This window comes from Carassius gibelio, chromosome A13 (genome assembly GCF_023724105.1).
Source record: "Carassius gibelio isolate Cgi1373 ecotype wild population from Czech Republic chromosome A13, carGib1.2-hapl.c, whole genome shotgun sequence".
Lineage (NCBI taxonomy): Eukaryota > Metazoa > Chordata > Actinopteri > Cypriniformes > Cyprinidae > Carassius > Carassius gibelio.
This window is the reverse complement of record NC_068383.1, coordinates 2,523,818-2,550,560: the sequence shown is the minus strand read 5'-3', so window position 1 is coordinate 2,550,560 and position 26,743 is coordinate 2,523,818. Positions and strand designations below refer to the sequence as shown.

General features: G+C 35.2%; 1 protein-coding gene across 3 annotated transcripts in view; it reads left to right on the top strand.

Moving 5' to 3' along the window:
• LOC128025871 (signal-induced proliferation-associated 1-like protein 2) overlaps nt 1-22,545 on the top strand; it is a 105,001-nt gene extending 82,456 nt beyond the window's left edge. The window contains exons 14-20 of one of the 3 annotated variants that reach the window (XM_052612447.1): nt 2,499-2,905; nt 9,561-9,711; nt 11,683-11,902; nt 14,923-15,054; nt 18,497-18,614; nt 18,703-18,784; nt 21,661-22,545. In XM_052612447.1, coding sequence (XP_052468407.1) covers nt 2,499-2,905; nt 9,561-9,711; nt 11,683-11,902; nt 14,923-15,054; nt 18,497-18,614; nt 18,703-18,784; nt 21,661-21,807 — 1,257 coding nt within the window. In that variant the 3' untranslated portion in view covers nt 21,808-22,545. Of the gene's footprint in view, nt 1-2,498; nt 2,906-7,671; nt 8,423-9,560; nt 9,712-11,682; nt 11,903-14,922; nt 15,055-18,496; nt 18,615-18,702; nt 18,785-21,660 lie in introns of those variants that run through there. The other 2 variants (XM_052612446.1, XM_052612448.1) reach the window with 2 other exon arrangements.
• Nucleotides 22,546-26,743: the final 4,198 nt, after the last annotated feature.

The window sequence follows — 26,743 nt, the reverse complement described above, 5'->3', positions numbered from 1 at the left end:
AAATAGGGCCCATAATGTATAAATTGTCTTCCAAAACCTAGAACACTGCCTTGTTGAAATGATCTTCATACTGTAAGTGACTGGATTATAATCTTCATATGCAGCATCTCCGCTATTGAGTCTGGTTTTAGTTAATAGTGTGATTCCCTATAAGCATAAAAAATGACCTAGTGCGTATAGGGGTGTGTATATATATATATATATATATATATATATATATATATATATATATATATACACCCCTTGAGGAATATAACATTTCCAATCATTCTAATATGCTAATTCGCCACTTAAAAAACATGTATTGTTATTATTATTTAGAGTATATTTTAATCAGGATTCTTTGATAAAAAAGAAAGATCCAAAGATCAATATTTATCTGAAATATAATTTTTTTTTAACATTATACACTGAGCTTGGAGTCGGTATAATTTTTTTTAATGTTTTGTGATAGTTGTTTATGAGTCTCTTTTTGGTCCTGAGCAGCTCAACTTCCTGCTGTTCTTCAGAAAAATCCCCCAGCTCCTGCACTTCTTTGGTTTTCAGCATCTTTTTCGGCAGTGACTGTATGATTTTGAGATCCATCTTTCCACTCTGAGGACATTTGAAGGACTCATACATAACAATTACAAAAGGTCAAAGCATTTACTGATGCTCAAGAAGGAAACGCAACGCATTAAGAGCTTGAGGTGTAAACAGGATAACGAAGTACATGAACAGGATAATGAGGTGTCGCTGTTAGACAGTTTAACTTTACAAAGACAAGTGTTTTTAATGCTTTTTATGTCATGTTTTGTAATATTTGTAATGTTTTATTTTTGGCCTCTCCTTTTATTGTGCCCATATACGTGCAGAGCACACATAGGCTACTGTATGAAATACTGTTTTAATGATTATAGACCATTACAAATATTATATATCGCCTACGCAATGCATATGCACACGCATTAGCATACAGGTGACAGTTGACCAATGACCATGCAGAGCATCAGGGAGAATTTGGACTGTGGGAAGTTTTGATTTGATTACCACGACAAACAACAAGCCATTTGGTCATGTGCAATGCTTGCCATCTCCTCATTAGATGCGCCTTTAAGAAATGCATCTATACTGATTATGATTATAATAAAATAGTTTTTTATATATGTTGTATTTTAAGTACTAATTCAAAGCTTTCTATAGATATATTTATCATGTCTGTGAGGCATGTATTCACTGAGTTTTGGTTCATTTTTGTGAAGCGCTCCTATTCAAGACCAGACTGCATAAAGCGTGTCATGTTTGTTTTCTTTATTTTATAAAAGCACAATGATTTGTTGATATTGTGAGTGAACAAAAATAAAAGTAGACCCTTTACGGTTACGAATGATGAATCAAAAATTATGGTGCATCGACGGAATTCTGATAAGCTGTCAAAAATTATTATCTGTAAAAAGAAATTTACAGATAATGTCTTCATTCCAGTTCATTTAAGACCACATCAAGTGTCATATCAAATCAGTTTTACACCATTTTACTAAAACTCATTCCAAAGCTTATTCCTCTGGCATGTTCTCTAATGATTTTCTCAGTTGCTATGAAGACTTTAAGATCCTGAGGATTTATAATCTACAGAAAATGATTTGTGTGTCTGTAATGAAGCGCTATAGGTGGTTTGTATCTGTGCAGGCTTTTAACAAACATGGAAAACCATGAAAGATTAAAGGACCTTTCATTATCCACGTTAAGTGGAATGAGTTTTACAGCTGCATTAATGAGTTTGTTGGATCCTTTAATGGAAGTCTGTATGAAAGCAGGTTTAAAGTCAGGATCAGTCTCATAATTATTGTGTGTTTGCCTTCTACCATCTGTATCAATAACTTACAAACCTTTTCATCTCTAATGTCGGTTGCATTGTGTAAAAAGCTGTTGTCCATCTCTGCTGAGATGTACACGGCTCTGCTCTCTTGATTTATTACGCCTATTGTCTGTGCACTAATTAATGAATACAGCACATATTTGCATACATTATCAGCCACAGAATTATTCATTCGCTCACAGTAATTATTTTTGCTGGTCTTTGCAGTGTGCTGTTGTACATTTAAATTGGCCTGATATTAGTTTGGACTAAAGAAGGTGTCACATGACAGAATATGACAGCAGATACGGCCAGTTTTCCATCTGCTAATTGGAATTATAGATCATAAAATATGTAATCATACACAAAATGTCATGTAGATATATGTATATATGTGTGTGTGTGTGTGTGCGTTTGCATGCGTGTGTGTGCGTGCGTGTGTGTGTGTGTGTGTGTGTGCATCATCAGTCTGTCTGGAATAACATGAAGATTGTCCTATGTGTATATAAATGTAAATATATGTGGTTCTTGCCCATGTAAATAATGTGTATTCTGGTTGGTTTTTAGATAGTTGCTATAAAAGAAAGCAAACATGCTGTAGTAAATGTCTTGCCAAAAAAGTTCCCCATTATATGTTCTGTTTGTATCTGTTGTCCTCCAGCAGGGCGGCGATAAGAGCTCCAGCCACTCCAGCAGTAACACTCTGTCCAGCAACGCCTCCAGCAGTAACAGTGATGAGAAGCACTTCGGCTCCGGGGACCTGATGGATCCAGAGATGCTGGGTCTCACCTACATCAAAGGAGCCTCCACAGACAGCGGCATTGACACTGCACCCTGTAGCATGACCCCGGGGGTCGCCAGTGCGTCTGTGGCCCGTGTCATGCTCCAGGGCCGCGGGGCGTCTGATCCGGGACACCCTTGGACACCAGAGCTGACAGAAGAAGGGTCCACGGAGGAGGACCACGGCAGGTTGTACCTTCCCCAGAGCTACGGCGCGGCTCTGGCCACCGGACACACGCCAGCGGATGGGAGTATGGGAGACCTGAGCGAGATCTCATCTCATTCCAGGTGAGCGAAAGAGAGAGGACTGATGTTTATGAGAATATAAGTAGGTCAGATTTGTAGCTTGATTCTGAATGGATCAAGCATTTCCTGGTTGATTATGTTGGGATTATGTTTTTGCCAACATTATTGATTTGTCTACTGGCTAGATTTCCACTGTGGAATGCTAACAACAGTCTGCAATCAGTTATTGTTTATAAATAGGTGCATATACTTCAGTTACACAAAAACAAACACACAATTAATAGAGTGCTTTGTCTGTCTAGACATTTTTCATATCCAGCTGTGTGTATTCACTCGGAGAGAGAGGAATGCTGTAGGGGTTTTACATCTAAATAGCTAACACTGACATGCTGTGCTCATTTTGAAAGCTTGACAAGTTCAGAAAGTTCGGGGGTCATACAGATCATTTTTCAAAGAAGTATCTTCTGCTTTCCAAGGCTGCATTTATTTAGTCAAAAGTACAGTAAAAACATTAATATTGTGCAATATTATTACAGTTCCAAAGAACTGTTTTCTATTAGGGATATATTGTAAAATGTAATTTATTTCTGTGATGCGCAGCTGTATTTTCAGCATCATTCCTCCAGTCTTCAGTGTCACATGATCTTCAGAAATCATTCTAATATACTGATTTGCTGATAAAGAAAAATTGTGATTATTATCAATGTTGAAAACAATTGTGTTGCTACAGGTTTGCGTCAGGATTCCTTGATGAATAGAAAGTTCAAAAGAAAAGCATTTATTTGAAATATAAATCTTTTGTTATATTTAATGTCATTTTCGAATGTAATGCATCCTTGATGAATAAAATAATTTCTTTGACAAAAAAAAAAAATCACTTGGGTGGCACACCTGAAAAATTATTTCCAGTGATTCCAGGCCAATTGAGCTTGTTTCCAATTGCAATCTCTTTTTTGCATCATGGAAAAGAAAGTTTTATTGTCTTAATTTGCATTGAATATATATTATTTGCATTGCACAGTGAGATCATATGAGTTGTGCAATTGAGATAGCATGGCATAACAGAAAATGTTTTTAAAGGGAAGAAATAGCTGGCTTTGTGTATAGCACTTAAATGTAGAAATATAGGGTTATTTTCCTTCTATAGTGCTTTGTTTTTGCACTGCAGAGCAATTCAGGAAAATTGTCAAATTACCTTCTGTTATGTTCAGAATGTTCTCATGTTCTTTGGAACCAACTGTCTTCAAATGCATGGATATGTGAAGTTTCAAAAGAACACAACTTTAAGAAGCAAAATTAGAGCTTCTCATGTCGACTAAACCCTTGTGAGCATAGACCGTTACATAAAAGGCAGAAAAATGGCAAGAAGTCTCTTAGAGGTGGACCGGAGAGAATAGCAGCTGTCATGATGTTGTAGAAAGCTCAGGGTCCTGCTCATAGGCATGTTGTCAGTTCTAATGTGTGTGTTCTTGAGTTCATGTTTGTCTTGTGGATGTATTTCAAAAGATGCCCGAACAGAGTGCTGTAGATGCAGAATTCACCCGCTGTCTCCTAAACGGAAGGCCAAGAGGTCATTCCTAGAAACAGTCTGCATTGTATTGCTATTGATCTTATCACTTTAAAGGTGTTTTCTGACCTGTAATGTATGGTTGACTGCGTGCCGAATCTTCTGACCCTGCCAAAAACTGTAACAAATGGTTTCTAGAATAGTACGACAACCTCATCTACTGCCTATGTAAACAATGAACTGTGCTGGCGGGTATCCTCCCAAAAAGGGCGGAAAGGGGAGGAGACTCGGTCTCTGGGGGCGGGGCGCTGTGTCGTGACGACATCTCCTCATACACAATAGGAATCTTTTAGGATTTTCGAAATTTGTCTCAGACGACCAAATCGTGGCCAAAATTGCACAGTGTTAGCCGGGCTTAAAGGTGCAATATGTAATTTTTCTGCTTTGAAAATACCAGAAATCACTATATCTATGTTATATATATTTTTTAGTTGAATACTTACATTATCCCGACAGTTTCCAAGAACTTTCAAATCCGGAGAAAATTATAGTTTAATTTGAAGACACGGCACGTTTCTTTATTTCCGTTTTGTCGCCCGTCTATGGCGTCATATAAACTTTAACCCCTCTAGTTTATCTAACTTCCTGCGGAACCGCCAAATACAAAGGTGAACAGAAACAAAGACGAGACGAAGAAGAAAAAGTAGTAGCCAGCCTTGATCGAGACTATTATATTTTATATTTATATTGTTTATATTCGTATTTAAACCTCAATCAATAACTTAGTTATGGATCATGATTATGCTTTGCCTGCACGTTCTGTGAAGCGCAAACGTACGGATGAAATAAAATGACCCGAGATGGTTTTGGGACAAGAGAAAGTACAAGACACAGGTAAACATTAGAGTTGCATTTCCAAGATAGAGAGAGCTTCGTGACAAGCTGAAACTACAGAGAGATGCCGAACTCGCTTGTATTCTGATAAACAGGTATGCATCCATTCAGCTAACTGTATCTATCCGTATATTTTGTGAAACGATGATGTCTTGTGTAAAACGTAGACTGACTAGCTCTCATGTAAATCTACATTTGTTCTATATCTAGCTGGATAAAGTAGCTTCAAATGCAGTTCACTATCTTGTTCGATATCATAGTATAAACGTAATTATAATTATTAACAAAAGGCAACCATGTTTTTTAACATATTTTACTACTAGCTAGATGGAATATTGATTTGATAGGGGTCTCATAATTCATATATCTCTCCGTTCGAAAAAACGTGATTGTCAAAATACTAAGTTAGAATGAGTGAAGAATGATAGGGAGCGACAGAGCGCATGTTCCAATGAACAACAACTCCCATGAGCCTTACGCTCTTTCCCGACGTCATCAAAGTACGTCTTATGTTATTATTTTGATTGAGTGACCCCTGGTGGCCACAAATCCCATACTGTACGTTTAAGGAGAGAAACGAATGCACCATCTTAGCCAGATGAGAAAACTCCCTAAATATGCCACTGGGCACCATTTGCATAGTTATTTCTCTTCTTTGTCTAACCACTGGTGCTTAAATTAAACAGCACAGGAAAAAATTTCAGGTTGTTTTGATGGCCAGTGGCTCCCACCGCTCCGGCAGCCCCTTACCCCACAACTTCAAGAACACGTCCTCTCTAGAACCTTCCAGAGCCCAGGGTGACCCCCACAGTAGCCAGATGCCAGGGCCCAGCACTAATACATACACACAAAGCTTGTGTATGTGGTCTGATGAGAACCCCATCCCGGACGAGCCCCCCATTTTTCATACTCAGAAAGGTTAAAGCAGTTATACGAGTGTGTGGAATTTGATTCATCTGCTGGTATGATTGGTTTATTTGGGAGTTAATTGTTTAGGCCACTAAAATCAACATTTAGACACTTCATATAAGAGTTATTTGTGGTTTAATTTAATTGACCATTGGCCATAGACTTTGAAATCTCTTAAAGCACTCAAGTAAAGCTATGTCTAAAAGAGTTGTATTGTAATTTCCTCATGTGAACAATTAGGTTGGGCCTTCGATTTGAGTACTTTTAATCTTACCCTCCAAGCTTGTGCCAGCGTGACTCATTAAGTGTCTGGTTTAAAAGGCCAGGAGAGACCAATCTATTCCGAGGCTGAATTTGGCCAGCAGCGAAGGTCTCTCACTTCTTTATCCAATTAATTTCTCCACTGCACAATCATCAAGCAATTCCAGTTTTCAAGGACGAAAACCCTTTTGCAATAGGTAACAGATCAAAGTGAAGCTTTCCTCTATCGATCCGAGAACTGTCACTAGATTAACAAGGCTTGATTGAAGTGAGGTCTGTGCTAAGTCAGCTCTGTAAGCGTGGAGACGTCATATACAGTAGTTGACATGTGTCTCTTCTCATTATTGATCTGTACGCTGATGTCTGATCACTGTAAACTATATACACCACACAGAAGATCGTTGCTTCCTACTGGACTCCGAACAAATCCTGGATGGAAAGTGATTGAGCCATCAAGAGATTTTTTTGGTCTTTTTTGTTTTTTGTATTTTTTTTGATAATGGCTTTAGTGGGAAAGATCTAGATCTATCTATCTATCGTTCTATCTATCTATCATTCTGATTATGTACTGTCTCTGTCTATCTATTGTTCTATCAGCTTATCTATTTTTTTTTGTTCTGTATTCTTCTGTAGTCACTTAATAAAATTCCAATTTAGTTACAAATTGCAATGTCAGTTTATTTTAATGATACTTCCTCAAATTCAAATTCAAACTACCCATTTTGTTCGTTCCCTCCGTTCAGTAAATGCTTTTGATCTTAAATGCAACAAACCCAGTATTGGTTTGTCTTTAATTATTATAATTAGACTTATTTTACAACAGAAGAAATGCATGTTATGTCCACATTTAGATAGCATGTGTGTACTTGTGCTCTGAATGAAACTCTCTCAGGTCCGTCTCTCCACTGATGTCTTTTATTCAGTTTAGGTTTCCACTAAAGCTCTTCTTAGATTGATGGTGCGGCAGAGCTGCTTTTCTCCAGCTGTTATGAAAGAAGCTGTGTAATGCAGTTAGCACCTCCTTTCCTTGTTTATTCCACCTCAGCCTTTATTTCACGTTACATAACCCAGCCTCTAGACACATCTTCCAATATCGCACACATTTATTGTGCCTGCTAATGAAGCTTTTTTCCTCTTTGCAGTGCGGCTTGACACTATAAAGCGCTCTCCATGTGAAAGCATCTGCTAACTTTGTTTTCTGTTTCTTCTACTACTTTCCTCGGCTTCTTTTGCTCAGTGGAGCCGAGAGCTTGTTGTCTTTCCTTCTGAAGGCTCTAGCCGAGCGGTCCAGGTACATGCTCACACCCCCACTGTGTATGTTTGTGCTCACGCCCCTTCGACCCTTGACCTTTCTCTTCTCCTCGTTGAGTGTAAATGTCTCCCTGCTGTGCTGCAGTGACCCTCTTCCCCTCGCTCACCTCGACACTTTCTGTCAGACTCAGACATAGCCTGTAGTGCTCGTATCACCCGTTGCTCATAGACACACACACCAGTAAAGGCCAACGGGTCGCCAAGTGTGTTAAAACCGCTGCGCTAGTGCCAGACAGCTGTGATGACATTGTCCAGCGCCTGCGGGCTTTGAGTCAGTTTTAATACATCCTTTTCACTATTGCATTTGTTTGGATTTATGCTGCATTGCTCACTTGTTATTTTTATCTGAGACGAAATACGTAAAAGACGGCGCACATCCTAATGTGATCCTTTCACAATATCAATTAACTCATCTCCAGTATTTACACATTCACTGAGGATCTTTAACTCTGCCGCAGCTTGTGTATTTTATGGCTTGTCTAGTATTATTATTTACATTAAGAAATGAAGCTTTTCATGGAAATGCCTGTGATTGTTTCCCCTGTGGACGTCTGTCAGCCCGATACCAAGCCTGATTCTGGGTCTGTAATAGTGTTCAATACAGCTGGTTTAACCATAATATAGTACATTTCAGCTTTTGTTCTGGTTTTACTAATAACCTGGAGTGACTTTAGTTAATCAGATCATTTAATCTGATATAATACAAGATAATTTCAATAAATAAATTATAATAATAATAAAAAAATATATATATATGTATGCAAACAATAAAAGTTATGCAAAAAAACATATATAATATAAGTAAGGAATAATGCACTGCTAAATATTTTCATGCAATCCGCTTTGCATCGAGTGGTTCTTTGCATCCACATCGTGAATTAAAACATTAATTCATGCATTATTCCTTACTTATATTATTATATATATGTTATTTGTATTTGTATTATTGTTATTTTTATTATTATTGCATTATTTTTATATTTATTATTATTGTGTGTGTGTGTGTGTGTGTGTGTATATATACTCACACACACAAATATACATAAAAAATTTAAATATATTTATTTTATTATCATTATTTACTGGTTTTGTTTTAATTATTTAATTTACTATTGAAAAAAAAATGTTCTACTTTTTCTTTAGATTAATGTCTCAGATGCTGTTCTTGTTATTTGGTATAACAACACTGTTTATAATTATCAGTGTGATTTATTTGTATTTGCTTTTTATTTGTAATTGTAACCTTATTTAAAGTTTATATATTTTTTAAAGCTACTTGCAGTAATTCACCACATGCCCCATGACAAGGCATGATTTAACTTTTTTTTGCAAATTGCTAGGGATTGCTAGATCAATGTCATGCTCCAGATACTGTTGACAGAGTGGAACTCTATTTAAAATGGGATTTCTTTTGTAATTCAGGTTTAGTTTTAGCCTTGGTGTGTACACTGCCAGTGACTCACACACTGCGTGACACACACACACACACACACACACACACACACACTGCGAGAGCTGCACACAGCAGCATCAAGGTCACATCTCCCCATCCCCATCTCTCTCCTTCCTCGTCTTCACCCGATGAAAGGAAGTGTAAGAAACATTAGCATTAGCTGGTAGTTTAGTGTTGGGTGTGATGCTGTGATTATCATGACCTGCAGCATCTACAGCTCTTCTGTCCTGCTTCACACATACCCCTCCGTCCTCAGTATTTGACCACAAGCATGAGTGACCCTGCTCTTCCCTCGCTCCTGAACTTCACAGCATCTCCAGCCTGTGTTTATAATCCGTGTCCGGCTCTGTGTGACCCCGCAGGCAGCTGTACGCCACGGAGACGTCCTGTCGGCTGCAGGACAGAGGACGGGACAAACTGAAGGACGGAGGTCAGCAGCCCAACGTGTCTAAAGAAGAATACATGAAGATGATGCTGGCTGAAAGTCCTCCTGGAGAGAGCGACCACAGGAAGGTTTGTGCACGCTCATGCAGAATAGGAAAGCCTGCTCTCGTTTATTTTTATGTGAGCTGCTTCTCAAATCCTGTTTGAGGCGAGAGGACCAGACCGGATCTAGTATGAAGTTGCATGTGTGCAGGAAGCCAGAGAGCGAGCGAGAACTCGCTGAGGCTGGTTCATGGTTGAGCGATGGGATTTGTGTGGGATTTCTGGTCTAAAGGAAGTTAAAACAGAGAGTCTGAAGGCGTTTAGCTCTGCCGAATCCTGTGTGCCATGACGTCTGCTTTCCCTGCAGTGATGGCAATTCAGCAAATTGACGTTTTTGATCAAGTTTCAAATAGTGGAAGATGTATTGTGTGCTATAAATACGATGAACAGGATCAGGCAACTCTGTCTGGGAATGAACCAACTTCCTCTAGCTCACGCTCTGAATGGAAAACATATACAATGTGTCTAAATAGCTTTGGCAAGATTTAGCTCATGGGTATGTGTTTAACTTTATCCTTTAACTTTAACTTTAGCCATTTGAGAGGTATTTTTTATATATAAGATTATAAGTCTGTTCCAAAACCTACTGAGCTCCCTATCTAGGTGCCATTTTAAGGCAGTGTGTAATTAAGATTTTTTAATGTTTGTTTTAAAAGAAGTCTCTTATGCTCACCAAGGGTGTTTTTATTTGTTAAAGCATACAGTAAAAACTGTAATAATGTAAAATATTATTACTAGTTAAAATAGCTTTTTTTAATTGTAATATATTTTAAAATGTAATTTATTCATGCGAGTCAAAGCTGAATTTTCAGCATCATTACTCCAGGATTCCTTCAGAAATCATTCTAGTATGCTGATTCGCTGCTCAAAAACCATTTCTGATTATTATCAATGTTGAAAACTGTCGTTCTGCTTCCTATTTTTATGTAAAACGCGATTGATTTTTATTTTTCAGGATTATTTGATGTATAGAAAGTTCAAAAGAACAGCATTTATTTGAAATATAAATATTTTGTATTCTGTCGCTTTTGATCAATTTAATGCATCTTTGCTGAACTAACATTTACACAAACATTTTGAATAGTAGTGTATTTTCTGGTACAAAAATAATTGAATTTAAATATACAATCTTGTTTTGCCAGCCTTTTGTGTGTTTTATGTGTTTTAATGTTTTTAGGGTTTAGTAACATGCTAAGGCCATTGATATCAGTTGTAAGTGAGTGATTTGTGTGAAGTGTTTATTGTATTGTGCATGGACTTGTTGAATGTGTTAAGCCTTCAGCTCATTAATTTATGATGCTCCATTTCAGCTATGATGCTGCCTACATAGTAGATATTAAGGATGCTTGATAGGTTTTAGAACACAGCCAATGTTTGACTTCAATACTTTTAACTTACATTACTGGTTACATTTGATTTGATCTGATTACATTACATTTTGCAGATGCTTTTATATTACATTTCATTTGTTTCATCAGTTCATGCATTCCTTGGGAATCGAACCCACAACCTTGGCATTGCTAGTGCAGTGCTTTTCTGTTTAAGCTTGGACAAGTACATGCTTTCAGGTGCTCTTGAAGAATCTCTAGTACACACTGGTTATTGAACATGTGACTCCATATGATGCACGCTCTTATCCCTCTCATCCAGCTGACCAAATACAGCTCTGCTTTAGTCACAAGAGGAAGAACAGCAACACACTCTTGTCATTCCTCAGCAGTGCAGATAGAGTACAGGCTTTATTTATAACATCCTGCTGTTTAACGACAAAAGGATTTTCCATTCAATCAGTCCAAAACAAAGCTACTAATCGCGTCCTGCTGGGAAAGATAGGAAAACAGTGGGATTATTCTGGGATTCTTGATTTGCACATTTATGTCTATTGGTTTTATTAGCAGTAAAATAAATTAAAATGGTGATTCTCAGGTGTAACGTCCATTATCTGTGATTTGACGTGTGTGTGTGTGTGTGTGTGTGTGTGTGTGTGTCTCCTGTCAGGCGGAGGCGGCAGGCAGCCTGTCTCCGCGGCGGTCGCTGTACCGGACTCTGTCGGACGAGAGCGTGTGCAGTAACAGGAAGGGGTCGTCCTATGCCAGCTCGCGGAGCTCCATGCTGGACCAGGCCATGCCCAACGACATCCTGTTCAGCAGCACGCCACCCTACCACTGCACCCTACCCCCCCGCATCAGCCTCAGCCAGCCCACATCCAACCTCAAGAGTGAGTGCTGCACCCTCACCAGACATCACGTCTGTCCTTCTGTCCGTCTGTCCGTCTGTCTGTCTGTCTGTCTGTCTGTCTGTCTGTCTGTCCGTCCATCTGTCTGTCTGTTTGTCTCTCTGTCTGTCTGTCTCTCTGTCTGTCTGTCTGTCTGTTTGTCTCTGTCTGTCTGTCTGTCTGTCTGTCTGTCTGTCTGTCTGTCTGTTTGTCTGTCTGTCTGTCTGTCTGTCTGTCTGTCCGTCCATCTGTCTGTCTGTTTGTCTCTCTGTCTGTCTGTCTGTCTGTTTGTCTCTTTGTCTGTCTGTCTGTCTGTCTGTCTGTTTGTCTCTGTCTGTCTGTCTGTCTGTCTGTTTGTCTCTGTCTGTCTGTCTGTCTGTCTGTCTGTCCGTCCATCTGTCCGTCTGTCTGTTTGTCTCTCTGTCTGTCTGTCCGTCCATCTGTCTGTCTGTCTGTCTGTCTGTTTGTCTCTCTGTCTGTCTGTCTGTCTGTCTGTCTGTCTGTCTGTCCGTCCATCTGTCCGTCTGTCTGTTTGTCTCTCTGTCTGTCTGTCTGTCCGTCCATCTGTCCGTCTGTCTGTTTGTCTCTCTGTCTGTCTGTCCGTCCATCTGTCTGTCTGTCTGTCTGTCTGTCTGTCTGTTTGTCTCTCTGTCTGTCTGTCTGTCTGTCTGTCTGTCTGTCCGTCCATCTGTCCGTCTGTCTGTTTGTCTCTCTGTCTGTCTGTCTGTCTGTCTGTCTGTTTGTCTGTCTGTCTGTCTGTCTGTCCGTCCGTCCGTCCGTCCGTCCGTCTGTCTATATCTGTCTGTCTGTCTATCTGTCTGTCTCTCTATCTGTATAACTGTCTGTCTGTCTGTCTATATATGTTTGTCTGTCTGTCTAACTGTCTCTCTGTCTATCTATCTATCTATCTATCTATCTATCTATCTATCTATCTATCTATCTATCTGTCTATTGTTCTATCAATATATCTATCTTTTGTTCTATATTCTTCTGTATTAATTTAATCATATTCAATTTTAGATACAAAATGCAATGTCAATTTATTTTAATTATACTTCCTTACATTCAAATTCAAACTACCCATTTTGTTTTTGTTGTTATTAAAGCATTGCTGATGAGAAGTGATTTTGGAAATTTAAAGGCATAGTTCACCCAAAAATTCAATTTTGATGTTTATCTGCTTACCCCAGGGCATCGAAGATGTGGGTGACTGCAGTAAAACATGAACCGAGATTTTGAACTCAAAACATTGCAGTCTGTCAGTCATATAATGCAAGTGGAGGGGAATCACGGCTTTGAGAGTCAAAAAAACATATACAAACAAAACCAAATTTAATCCAGCATCTCGTGATGATACATTGATGTGTAAATATGAGAAACTGTACAGTATTTATATAATTTTATTCCTCTTATTCATGCAATGTCCAAATTGTCCTGAGCGTGTTCACGTCTTCTTCTTCTTCAGCCTCTGCGTGACGCGTCTTCTTCTTCTTGTTGCATTACGGTGGATGATTTACCGCCAATTATCTCTCAAACTGACCATTGACACTTTTAATTGAGATTGTAGATAGAGTATCAATGGTCCAAATATGATTTGGGTCCACAGTATGAACCCTAATTAAAGATATTCACCTGCCACCGGTAATCTGTAGTGGGGTTTGCTGCAAGTGACACAAGAAATAAATGACAGATAAAGACGCAATTACACAAACCAGAGCAAACAATCACATCTCATTTGGTTTAAAGGATGTTTAATATGAACACATTTAGCAGCTTTGATCAGAGTGTGAGAGCTGATTAATCTATAGCTAGTTTTTCGAGTGGCCTGAGGAGACTAATTGCTGTCACGTGTGATAAATTTCTGATTGTTTCGACAGATAGCAGTTTGTGGATTTTTTCCTTACCCTCCCCATCTAGTGAACGCTCTAATTTGACAGATTGCATCCTTCTGATGCTCAGACAGAGAGAGAGAGAGAGAGAGGGGGACGTATGCCTTCGGTGTTTCCCCCTCACAACATTCTCAGAGCCAGTTCTTTGTGAGATGGAAATGTTACTGGTGTATCCTGTCTATCAGGGAGAGAGATATGTACAGTGAGAAGTCTGGACACACGCAGTTGATTGAAAAATTAGGCCATGTTTAAAAGCTTCTGATGGCTGCAGCTCGGGTCCTAAACCCAAACGAGAGCATATCTAAAGACTTCAGCCGCTGACCAGATGGCGGTCCAATATAGTGCTGCTGCATAAAATGACTGTTTCCGCTTTTAAGCAGCATTGCATGTATCCTTAGAAGAGAAATATGGATTATAAACATACTAACATTTCACTCAATACTGAAAGGGATCAATGAAAAAAGTTAAAGTAGTCTAAATTGACTATTTCACCTGCTATTTTTGATACGTTAATACTTATATTCACTAAGGACTCAGTAAATTGATCAGAAGTGACAATGAATATATATATCATGGTTTCCACAAAAATATTGTGCAGCACAACTATTTTCAACATTGATAATGATCAGAAATGTTTCTTGAGCAGCAAATCAGTATATTAGAATGATTTCTGAAGATCATGTGACACTGAAGACTGGAGGAATGATGCTGAAAATACAGCTGCGCATCACAGAAATAAATTACATTTTACAATATAATAAAATATAATACAGCTATTTTAAATTGTAATAATATTTCACAAATTTGCTGTATTTTTTATCAAATAAATGCAGCCTTGGTGAGCAGAAGAGACGTGTGTGTGTGTGTGTGTGTGGGCTAGTCTGTCATCTATATTCTTGAAGGCTTTCCTCTCCTCGTGAGCAGATTTCAGATGATCTTGCTCTCGTTCTGCTGTCAGTTGTGTTTGAGGATGAAGCTTTGAGATCTTGTAAAAGGGAATCATTAGGAAGTGAAGACTGCAGCCCTAACTGTGTTTCTCCAGGTCTGCTGTCTGTGGAGACCCAGGGGAAGGTTTGGTGCTGTACGTGTGTGGCTGATCTGTGTCTTTCTCTGTGTGTGTGAACGTCTCTTCAGATGATTTCTGGTTCTCTGACGGCTCGCTGGCCGACCGCTCGAAGTTCAGCGACCCGGGTCTCATGCCTCTGCCAGACACCGCCACGGGCCTGGACTGGTCTCACCTCGTCGACGCCGCCAGAGCCTTCGAAGGTAGGCTGGGAGAAACATGCTGAACTCCCCAAAAATATTTTGGCCTCAATTTAAGATTTGTGGATTTGAATTGCATATAAAATTCTCATGCATTTAGATTAATGTCAAATAAATGTGATGCATATCCGTCAGTCATGCATACATGAAACAAATCAGATTTCAGTAATAATACTAATAAACTGAGTGTGTTTGAAATACACAATAACCAGGTTTATTCGTAAATAAATCTAATTTGTTATTGTAACGTAACATTGTTATGAATTATAATAATTATATGTAATGTATTTGTTGTTTTATGTTATATAAAATATAATTATATTTTTATGTTTATATTGTGTGTAAATATAATATTTTGTATTAATTAGTTATAAACAATGCACATATTTGTTGATTCTAGATAAAAAATAATTAATAATAACATTTTATTTTATATTTTGTGGTATAATGGAGTCATTTTATAGTTTATAATAATAATAATTATTATTATTGTTGTTGTTGTTATTGTTGTTATTATTGTTATTATTATATGTAATATTTATTTTTGTATTTATATAAATATTTGTTATTTATGTAAATTGAATAATAATATATTATATTAATTGTTAATAATAGTGAATGTGTTTTAAATGCACAATAACCAGGTTTATATATTTATCATCAAATCACTTTCAGTCTCAAGCATTTTATCTAATTCAACATTGCACGTTGTACAGCTAGCCATATTTTAACCATGTTCATGCTTTTTTAATAAATGTAATTGTTTTCAAAATGAATAAATTTGAGTAAATGCATTTTGAAATTACCAGCTGGTTATTGTGCATTTAAAACCCATTCAGTTTATAATAATCAGCATCACAACAGAAATCTTGAATTTGTCTTACCTATTTCATTTATGTATGAAGATTATTAGTTATTTATGTTACAACTGCGTAATCCAAATATATGGAAATTCAATATGCAATTTAGATACATACATTTCAAATTCAGGTCTAAACTTCTAAATATGCAAAAAAAACCTGCAATTAAACACTCAGACGGCATGCTGGGTAATTGTTGTTATTTAAAGGTATTTATTGGTCTAGATCTTATTCATTTCTATACCTGAGATTCATGCATGAATGAATTGTTTCGACTGTAAACCTAGATACTGTTATCTTCTTCTCATTGCATCAACTGAAGAACATTGCACACTTTCATTTTTGGCTGATGAAATCATGAAATTGAGTCTAGGTTGTATTTCACAATTAAATCAAAAGAGAAACATTTTCCTAAATGAAGCCTAAAAATATGTGCTATAAAATCAGTTCAATGTGCTGATAATAATAATAATAATGTTGAAAAAAATAAAAGGGGATTTGGAGGTGAAATTTTTATAATAATGAAAAAAAAAAAATCTTGTAAAATTATTTTTTTTAAAACCTTTTGGCATTATGGTAATGTATTTAGAGTGGAAATGTGTTAGTAGTAATAATAATAATAATAATGCTAAAAATATTCTGTTTTCTTGCTAAATTAAAGGCAAATTAACTTATTTTATTTTTTGCATTACGGTAATCAGAATTTTGAGAAGAAGTGCTAAAAATTATTAATAATAATAATAATAATGCACAATTAAATGCATTTATTTATTTATTTTATTTGCATTTATTTATTTATTTTATTATGGGAATCAGGATTTGGAGGGGAAATGTGCTTATAATAATGCAAAAATTAGATGCAAGTGTAAATATGTTTATCTTATTTTTTGCAATATGTTAATGAGAATGTAGAGGGAAAAGGTCCATAATAATAATAATAATAATGATTTTGGAGGGGAAATATGCTCGTGAAATAAGTATGATGTAAGTGCCAATGAGTGAATTTGATGGTTTATCATTTTCTATTTATTTTTATTCTGAATACTGCTTTCCTTTTGACTAATTGTCTTTTTTCCTCTTTTGTAAGTCGCTTTGGATAAAAGCATCTGCTAATTGCATATATGCTTAATTTGTGCTGGTAGCCCCGCCCACAGTGGCATCTCATTGGTTCAAAATCTAGTTGCACAAAACTATGCATTAAACATATAATGTTCTGATTGGCTGATGGCATTTCAATATCATCTATTTTCACTTTCAGTGTGGACCAACAAAAAACTATATCAAAATCACATTCAACGTTACTCTTTCACTCTATTACATGTGAGCTTGCTGTACTAAACCAGAAGCGATTGTCGTTCATTCAGTGACTGATCCTGTTTTTACACTCAAACAAATGAGGCGACAAACCAGAGAGCTGCTGAAACCAGCGCACGCTGCTTCAAATGCCATAGATACACTTAAGAGACTGATGCAATATTTGGAAACAAAGTTATAGTTTTAGAGGAGAGGCTTGTTTCTGGGCCTCGCTGTGACCCAGAATAATGCTGCATAAAAACACTGAGAGACAAATTTAGCTCACAACATATTTGCCCTCCATTTGCATCAGCGAGCACGAATGTAAGTCAACAAGAAGAAAAGTATGAGCAAATATTCATAAACACACTGTTTTATTGAGGAGCTAAGTCCCGTGGCTCTTTAATTTAGGTCTCACTTTTATATTAAAACTGAATGAAAATCCAACGTGATATGAAAAACTGATCTGAGGCCAGTTCCTTGTGCAGATGTTTTGAACAAATCAAGGGTTTCATCAGATTTAATTAAATTTGAGATATGGGTAAAATACCTAAAGATACACACAGACAGCAATGAGAAAGAAAATACAATTAGTTTTATTGTCTCCAAAATGTATTTCCCCTACAAATTCTCATTACTATAATGAAAAAAATATATATCTATTTGCCATTTAATTCTTCAAGAAAATAGACTATACAAATAGACAAAAAAAGGATATTTTCTTGCTAAATAAAAATTTATGGTAATTATTAATAATAATAATAATAATAATAATAATAATGTAATACTAGTTTTTCTTACAAAATTAAATGCTTTATTTAATTTATTTTATTTAAATTTATGGTAATGAGAATTTGTATGGAAAATATGCTAATAAATAATGCAATTCTTTAATTATTATTGTAAAATTAAATGCATATGCATTTGCATTATTTTACTTTTTATTATTTATTTATTTTTTACTTTATGGTAAAAATAATTTGTTGGGGAAATGTACTTATTACAATAATAATAATAATAATAATGGAAAATAGTTTATTTTATTGCTAAATTAAATGTAAATGCATTTTATTAATAATATTAATTGTATTTATTTATTTATTATTCTTTCCATTACGGCAATTCTTCTTAATGCTTTTATTAGGATTTTCCAAGCTAAATTTGCTTGAGGAAAATATTAGGGCTTCTATCTTCCTTGCATTAAGGATAAACAGTGTATAAACACACTGAGTTTGGGTGTTTATGTGTTATGGTGTCATTGTGATACTGATGTGTGATGTGTTTGTGTCCAGATCAGCGCGTGTCCTCGTTCTGCACCATGACGGACATCCAGAGAGCCGAAGCGCTGCAGATCTCTCGTGAGCTCACCAGACGTGTGGCGGCCGCTGAAGGAGCCGCACTGGAGGCCGGGTGAGTTTATCAGCAAACACACACACACACACACACACAATACACTGTCTGTACATGCCCAGACTAACAGCTCTGTCTTGCTCTTCAGCGAAACGTCTCCAGCCACGCTGACGGGGAAAGTCAATCAGCTGGAGGTCATCCTGAGACAGCTGCAGTACGACTTGAAGAAGGTAAACTGTCCCGTCCTGATGGAAAACAATAACCAATAATTATCAGTACTGTATTACGTTAATGAGATGTTTTTCTTACTTGCTTATGTATTGTAATGAGAATTTGTTTGGGAAGTGTGCTTAATTATCATTATAATAACAACAACGCAAACAAAGGCTTCATTTTCTTGAAAAATGTAAATGCAAATGCATTTTGTTTCTGCATTATGGTAATGAGTATTTGTAGCGGAGTTGTGCTTAATAATTTAAATAATTATGCAAAAAAATTTCTTAATTTTCTTGTGTCAAAGTAAAAATAAAGTATAATTTTTTCATAACTGTAAAGAGATGATTAGAAGAAAATTACTTGTACTAGAAGTTGTATTAGTAGTAGTAATAATGCAAAACATAACATTTTATTATAAAATTATATGCAAATGCTATTATTATTATTATTTTATTTTTTTGCATTAAGGTAAAAAGAATTTGGAGAGGTAATGTGCTTATAGTATAAACTAATTCTTGCAAAATTTAATTAAAATGCATTTTTTATATATATTTTTTTATTTAGCATAATTTGGATTTTAATTTGGAGTGGCAATGCGCTTATAATAATAATAATAATAAAAATGCAAAAAATTGTCTTAATTTTCTTGTGTTAAAGTAAAAATAAAGTATAATTTTTTCATAACTGTAAAGAGATGATTAGAAGAAAATTACTTGTACTAGAAGTTGTATTAGTAGTAGTAATAATGCAAAAAATAACATTTTATTATAAAATTATATGCAAATGCTATTATTATTATTATTTTATTTTTTTGCATTAAGGTAATAAGAATTTGGAGAGGTAATGTGCTTATAGTAATAATGCAAAAACAAATTCTTGCAAAATTTAATTAAAATGCATTTTTTATATATTTTTTTTATTTAGCATAATTTGGATTTTAATTTGGAGTGGCAATGCGCTTATAATAATAATAATAATAATAATGCAAAAAAAATTCTTAATTTTCTTGTGTTAAAGTAAAAATAAAGTATAATTTTTTCATAACTGTAAAGAGATGATTAGAAGAATATTACTTGTACTAGAAGTTGTAGTAGTAGTAGTAATAATGCAAAAATAACATTTTATTATAAAATTATATGCAAATGCTATTATTGTTATTATTTTATTTTTTTGCATTAAGGTAATAAGAATTTGCAGAGGTAATGTGCTTATAGTAATAATGCAAAAAACTAATTCTTGCAAAATTAAATTAAAATGCATTTTTTATATATTTTTTTTATTATTTTGCATAATTTGTATTTTAATTTGTAGCTGCAATTCGCTTATAATAATAATAATAATAATAATAATAATAATAATGCAAAAAATATAAATTTTCTTGCTAAATTAATTGCTAATGCAGATTTTATTTATGGAATTATGGTAATTTGTGGAGAAATGTGATAATTTTAATAATAATAATAATAATAATGAAACATTATTTACACGTCTCTCCATCCATCTTGTGAATGCAAGGAAGTACATCCGCCGGGTTTTGAGGGGAAGGATAGGTGAACAATGTGGTAATGGGCACCTGAATGCAGAATTGCCACCTCGTTGTCCTGATTTAATATCCTGCTTCCTGTCATTTTAAATGGAACCACTCCAATATCCCATGATGCACCTGATGTAACTGCTGATAACTCTACACTAGTTTACATCAGCTCAATATATGTAGAGCTGGTGTACAATTACTCTAAATGATTATAACGAGGCATGTGAATATGAGTAATGAGTCCTCTGAGACATACAGTTTATCATTCATACTAATTAAAAGTTTCTAGAACATTGTATTGATTTGTTAAACTTTTCTTTCTCTGTAATGAGCTCTCAGTGCATAATAACTCCAGAGAGAGATATTTATAATGTTTGCAAAACACTTTTGTCACAGAGGTTTTTAAACTTAAGAGAAAAGTGGTAAGATGTTAGAACAAATCAATCATAACAATGCATTTAAATTTAATGAATAAAAATAGGTCGGTATTACAGACATTATTACCACTTTAAATATGATTTGAAATAATAAAAAAATAAATAGATAATGAAATAAAATGTCATTAAAATTGACAGTATTTTTCATTTGTAATTTGAAAAGATTACCACATTTACAAGATTAAATGTAATAAAAATAATTAATTTTACAACTTTCTAATTTGACTAAATCACTGCTTTATTTATGTTACAGAATTTGAAAGAATTACTACTTTAAAAAAAAATCTAAATAAATAAATTGTGATTTAAAAAAACAAAATAATAATTAAAATACCAAAATGACAATATTACAACTTAATTTGAGAACATTAACAGCTTCACAATATTACAGAATCTAAAAAATACCATTACTTTAATAATAATGGAAAAAAAGCAAAAATACTAAAATAACTGAATAAATAATAAAACAAAAAATACAATATTTTATCAATTTATTTTTTGACAGTATAACAGGCTTCAAAATATTTGACAGTATTATATATTTTTTTGTTTTAAAATATTTCAAACGTAAAAAGTATTTTTTATTGTTTATTAATTTTATTTTTGTTTTTTATTAAGTTTAATCACAATTATTTGATTCTGTTGACAGCCATATTTTTCTGTTTCTCTTCAGGTTAAAGGTTTGTTAGAACAAATTAAACGCTACAATGTAATAGAATCGAATTTAATTTTTTGCACCATATAAATAATGTCTTTATGAAAACATGCAACAGCCTTTAAATGTTAGGAACCTCTGATTTATTCAAAACTAGTTTAAAGAAAAAAAAGATTGCATGATTGCCTCACACTCAGGTTCTCGAAGAACCATTGCTGTTATTTTCCATGCATAATAAAACGGCTAGTTCTCTCCTGTATATAGGAGAAGGAAGACAAGGCGATCCTGCAGGTGGAGGTGCATCACCTGCGGCAGGACAACATGCGTCTGCAGGAGGAGAGCCAGACGGCTGCCGCACAGCTCAGGAAGTTCACCCAGTGGTTCTTCCACACCATCGACAAGAAGCCTTGATGGAGACCACATTGACCGACGCTAGCAAAGCCCGACTCTACCGCAGTTCAATCAGATGTAGAATGTAAGTATGTTCTGGACAGGAGAAGACACTCGTGTTGGTGCAGAAGAGCAGCGAAGACACAGAGAATGTGCTCGATTAGCAACTACACGATGTTTCTGGAGGTGGATTGTGAATGTAACGCGTCAAGACTTCATTCTCTGCCTCCGTTATTGAAAGGTGCAATCAAACGCTGAAGCTCAGCGGGTCATTCGTACCTTTTCTGAATCATTTCTGTCCACGACCATCAAGTTCTGGCAGTACGAGTCATGGATTTCATGAACAAACTGTAAATGTTGAGATTGTGCCTCAAAGAAAAGCTGAAATGAAGCAGGTGTGTGCATCACCTCTGTGTTCATGTCTGTACAGATCCTCCAATCAAGTGTCTTGTATTTAACACTGTTATTTAAGCTTATTTAACCTGAATTAGTTGATTTTATTCAAATGAAAGTCTTCTGGTGGGACGGCTGTGAGAAGGCCATACTGTGACGGTTTTGCCAGATCTGAAACATAGATGCATTGATGATTTGTCTTTTTTTTCTCTCTCTCTCTCTCTCGTTCCAACATTTGGATGCTGCTAGATAACACTTCATTGGTTTCTATGCTTTTACAAACGTGTTTCTCTGTAAATCTATTTTATGTGACGTTGGTTGCTTTTCTTTTTTCTTTTTTTTAATAAATGTAGTATGTAAAATCAATCAGATCCGTCTTCTTAATATTTCAGGTTCTAGTGCAGAAAAAAAAGACATTGATGAGCAAATTAAAACATGTTCTGATGTGTTCTTTACTTATCTTGATTGCCTGATATTTATTACTTCGGAGTGAGAGGGGAAATAATTCCTGCATGAGAATGTTTTTATTTATTTATATTCATATTTATTTACTTTTTGCATTATGGCCATGGTAATTTGAAGGGGAAATAGCTAATAATTCAGAGTAATAAAGCTGCATGTCTTAATGAAAATGCTTTTTTTTTTTTTTGCGCATTACTGTAATGGAAATTTATATGGGAAATAATAATAATAATAATATTTTTTTCTTGCATTTAAATGAAATATGATAATGAGAATTTGTAGTGGAAATGTGCTTAATTGTCATGATGATAATAATAATTGTAAAAAGAAATTAAAAATAAATCTTTAAAAAATTAAATGCAAAGTTATGATAATGAAAATGGATAATTGTTGATAATAATGGCATTAAAATATTCATTTTCTTGCAAGATTATATGCAAATGCAAAATTTTCAAATCATAATAATTATGAGAATAAAAATGCAAAAACAAAACAAATAGACTTAATTTTCTTGCAAAGCATGTTTATTGCATTTTTCAACATGCTTTGCAAGAAAATGAAGTCTATTTGTTTTGTTTTATATATATACACACACACACACACACACACACAGTGTGCAAAAGTCTTAGGCCGCTATTGCATTATGGTAATGCAAACTTTTTTGGGAAAAGTGCTTATAATAGTAATAATAATGCAAATATTAAATGCATTTTATTATTTGCATTATGGCCATATGAATTTGTAGGAGAACAGTGCTTAGTTGTCATTTCTTGCAAAATTAGATGTCAAGTATGAGTTGGACGTGTGGTCCTGAGATTGGCTCAGCTCAGGTTTCCTAAACCTCCTGGGATTTGATTTACTTTCTGATGACACTGACATTTTCTCCAGTTCAGCACCAGCGGAGAATTATTGTTGCCATGGGTTTTTGTTGCCATGGAAGCAGCATGTTCCTCCTTTGGGAATACCTGGCTGAGAATAAGTTCATATCTAATGGACACTTACTGTATCTGAGCTTCCACAGACGGAGCTGCTGCAGGTGTGTGTGCGTGAGGCTATCAAACGGATGAAGCTCATTCTGCAAACCACTTTAAAACCAAAGATTCACCACAGAAACTGGTGTTGAAGCATCTGCTTGCAGCTGTTTGTGTCTCTACTGAAGTAGCCAGATGACATGCTTTTCTTTCTGTTTTTTATTTGTAAGTTGTTAAAGCTTCAGAGAGGTCAACCGCATAAGTTACATTACGTTTAAAGAATCTACTTTCCATTTACACACTCTGTTAATCCCAGCGGCCTGGAATTTCTTTCCAACATCAGAGACGACCACAAGACTGAAGGGGTACGAGAGGAGACGTGCAATTCAGGGAACAAAGCAACACACACACACACACGTTCCCAGTCGAGCCGCAGGAGGTCGGAATGACACGGATTTATGGAAACGTTCCTGTTCTCCACATGTGTTAGTAAGCTGGAGACTATCACAGTCTTACACACTGAAGTGTGATGAAGCCTCATTTACAGAAAGCCAGACAGGAAGTGGAGATGTGACACACTGTGAGATGTAGGAAGTGTTCGTTGAGTCACGGTCCACTGTATTTTGAGCTCATAGCTGGTCCATCAGCTCAGTGCATGCTCACGCAAAACAGAGGAAAGTTGCACGGAATTTGAAATGTGAAATGAAATTTTAAAAATGATTGAAATTATTACGTTTTCTAGTTGTGCTCAGCACTAAAAACTTGAATCTGCTAATTAAAGTGCAATCTATTGTTCACGTTATTTTCTGTTATTTCAGTATTATTAGTATTTATAAATATCTTATATTAGCTATTTAATTTTTTTTTTTTTTTTTTTTTTTTTTTTTGCTATTTTCACAATTTTTAATATTTTTATTTAATTTATATTTAAGTTTTAATATCTTAACTTGAACATTTATTTGATTTATTTAAGTTTCAGTTTGGTTTTAGTAAAAAAAAAAAAAAGAAGAAGAAAATCCATACAGTGAAAGCATTTAAAGCTGCTGTAGGGAACTTTTGTAAAAAAAATATTTTTACATATTTATTAAACCTGTCATTATGTCCTGACAGTAGAATATGAGACAGATAATCTGTGAATAAATCAAGCTCCTCTGGCTCCTCCCAGTGTCCTATTGCCATTTGCAGAAATACACCGCTCCCGTTAAGAAACAACCAATCAGAGCTGCGGTCCGTAACTTTGTTTGTATTCAAAATGTAGAAAAATGTATATAATAAGCGAGTACACCATGAATCCATTTTCCAAACCGTGTTTTTGGCTTGTCCTGAATCACTAGGGTGCACCTATAATAAGTGTTTATATTCGGACTATTTTAGATTGCTTCGGGGGTACCGCGGCGGAGTAACCCAGTACCTTTGTGATTCTTCATAGACATAAACAGAGAGAAGTAGTTCCGGCTACGATGTTCTTCCGCAAGACGCAAGCAGTTCTGTTTATTAACCGCTAGAGCGTCAAAAGTTACCTACCGCAGCTTTAAGTGCCAAACAAGGAGAAATAAATCAGTTTGTGAACGTTTATGAATTGCATCCATGTATATTCACACATGGTAAATATGACAAGTCGAGATGTAGATTAGTTCTTTCACGCCTCAGTCTTTAACCAATCACAACTTGCAAAGTTTAATTTTGTAGAATTAATATTATATGACTTGATGATTTCTTACAAACACACAGCTTTTGTCTCCTCCAGATGTTCACTGATGGACTGGATTACTTGTGGATTATTGTGATGTTTTTATCAGACTCTCATTCTGACGGCACCCATTCACTGCAGAGCTTCCACTGATGACACACTGATGCAATGCTACATTTCTCCAAATCTGATGAAGAAACAAATTCATCTACACGTTGGATGACCTGAGGGTGAGTAGAACTTCCTCTAGAAAGCCTGTTCGGGTGTTGTGCATAACTCCACCGCAAAGGATTGTGGGTAAGACGCATGTAATGCATGTTGGCATGAGTTCATATAGTCACCGGATCTCCAGACAGCAGCTACAGTCATCAGGGAATCAAACAGCATCTGGTTTTCATGCAGCAGATTCCCTGAAGCGCAAGTTTCTGCGTTTATTAAAGGCAGCGCTGATGATAACGTACAGACTTTAATCAGGCTGGACATGTTTATTTGACCTGGATGAGAACTAGTCTGTGAGGTACAGAGCCACTGTTCAGCGTCTTAAGGGCAGAGATAGCCATGTTTTCATGAAAGGTTTATGGAAAGACATATTTTTATTGTTCACAACCTCATGAAGCACAGAATGTACTCTGCTTAAAGGTCAGTGTTTGTATCACAGTGATGTTATTTTAGCAGTCGCTCTCAAAACGGTTTGCTCTCTCTCTAGGCTTTTCTTTGATGAAATACTTTAAAAGTTTTTTGGTCCGTTTTTTGGAAAGATGTTAATATTTTTATTATGCAAAAACATTAAGATGATCAAAAGTGACAGATATTTATAGTCTCGTTTTCAAATAAATTGTGTTTTTTGACTGTTCTATTCATCAAAGAAATAAATCCTGAAATAAAAAATGTACTACGGTCAATATTTGACTTACTCATTAAAAAGCCTTTTCGTCAGTTCATGGACCTCATGAAACCCTGCAATACAGGAAAGTGGTTAGACTGTTAAAATATAATATTTCTAAAATACATTTTTTTTACTATTGTTTTATTTTGGTAGCTTTGGATTTTTTAAAACTTTTTTTCTAAATTAATTAATATATTACATTAATTAAATTCAATAATTTATCTAGAGAGTGTTTTATTTTGTTTGTTTTAAAAGTTAACTATTTTTATTTTTTATGATTTAATTAATTAATTTTTGGCTTTTCCTCAATTCACAAACCCCACGAAACCCTTCATTAGATCCAAAGCAGTTGCACTGTCAAAATATAATACTTTGCTTTCATTAAGTAGTTGTTTTATTTTGCGTTTATTTTTAAATGATTTATCTAAATTTGTCTTTTCAATTCGTAAAATAATAAATCAATAATTTTAAATATTTTAAAAAGTATTCATATTAACTTAATTATTTAATAATTTAATTACTGAAATATTAAATTAACTAAATTCAATATTGTAT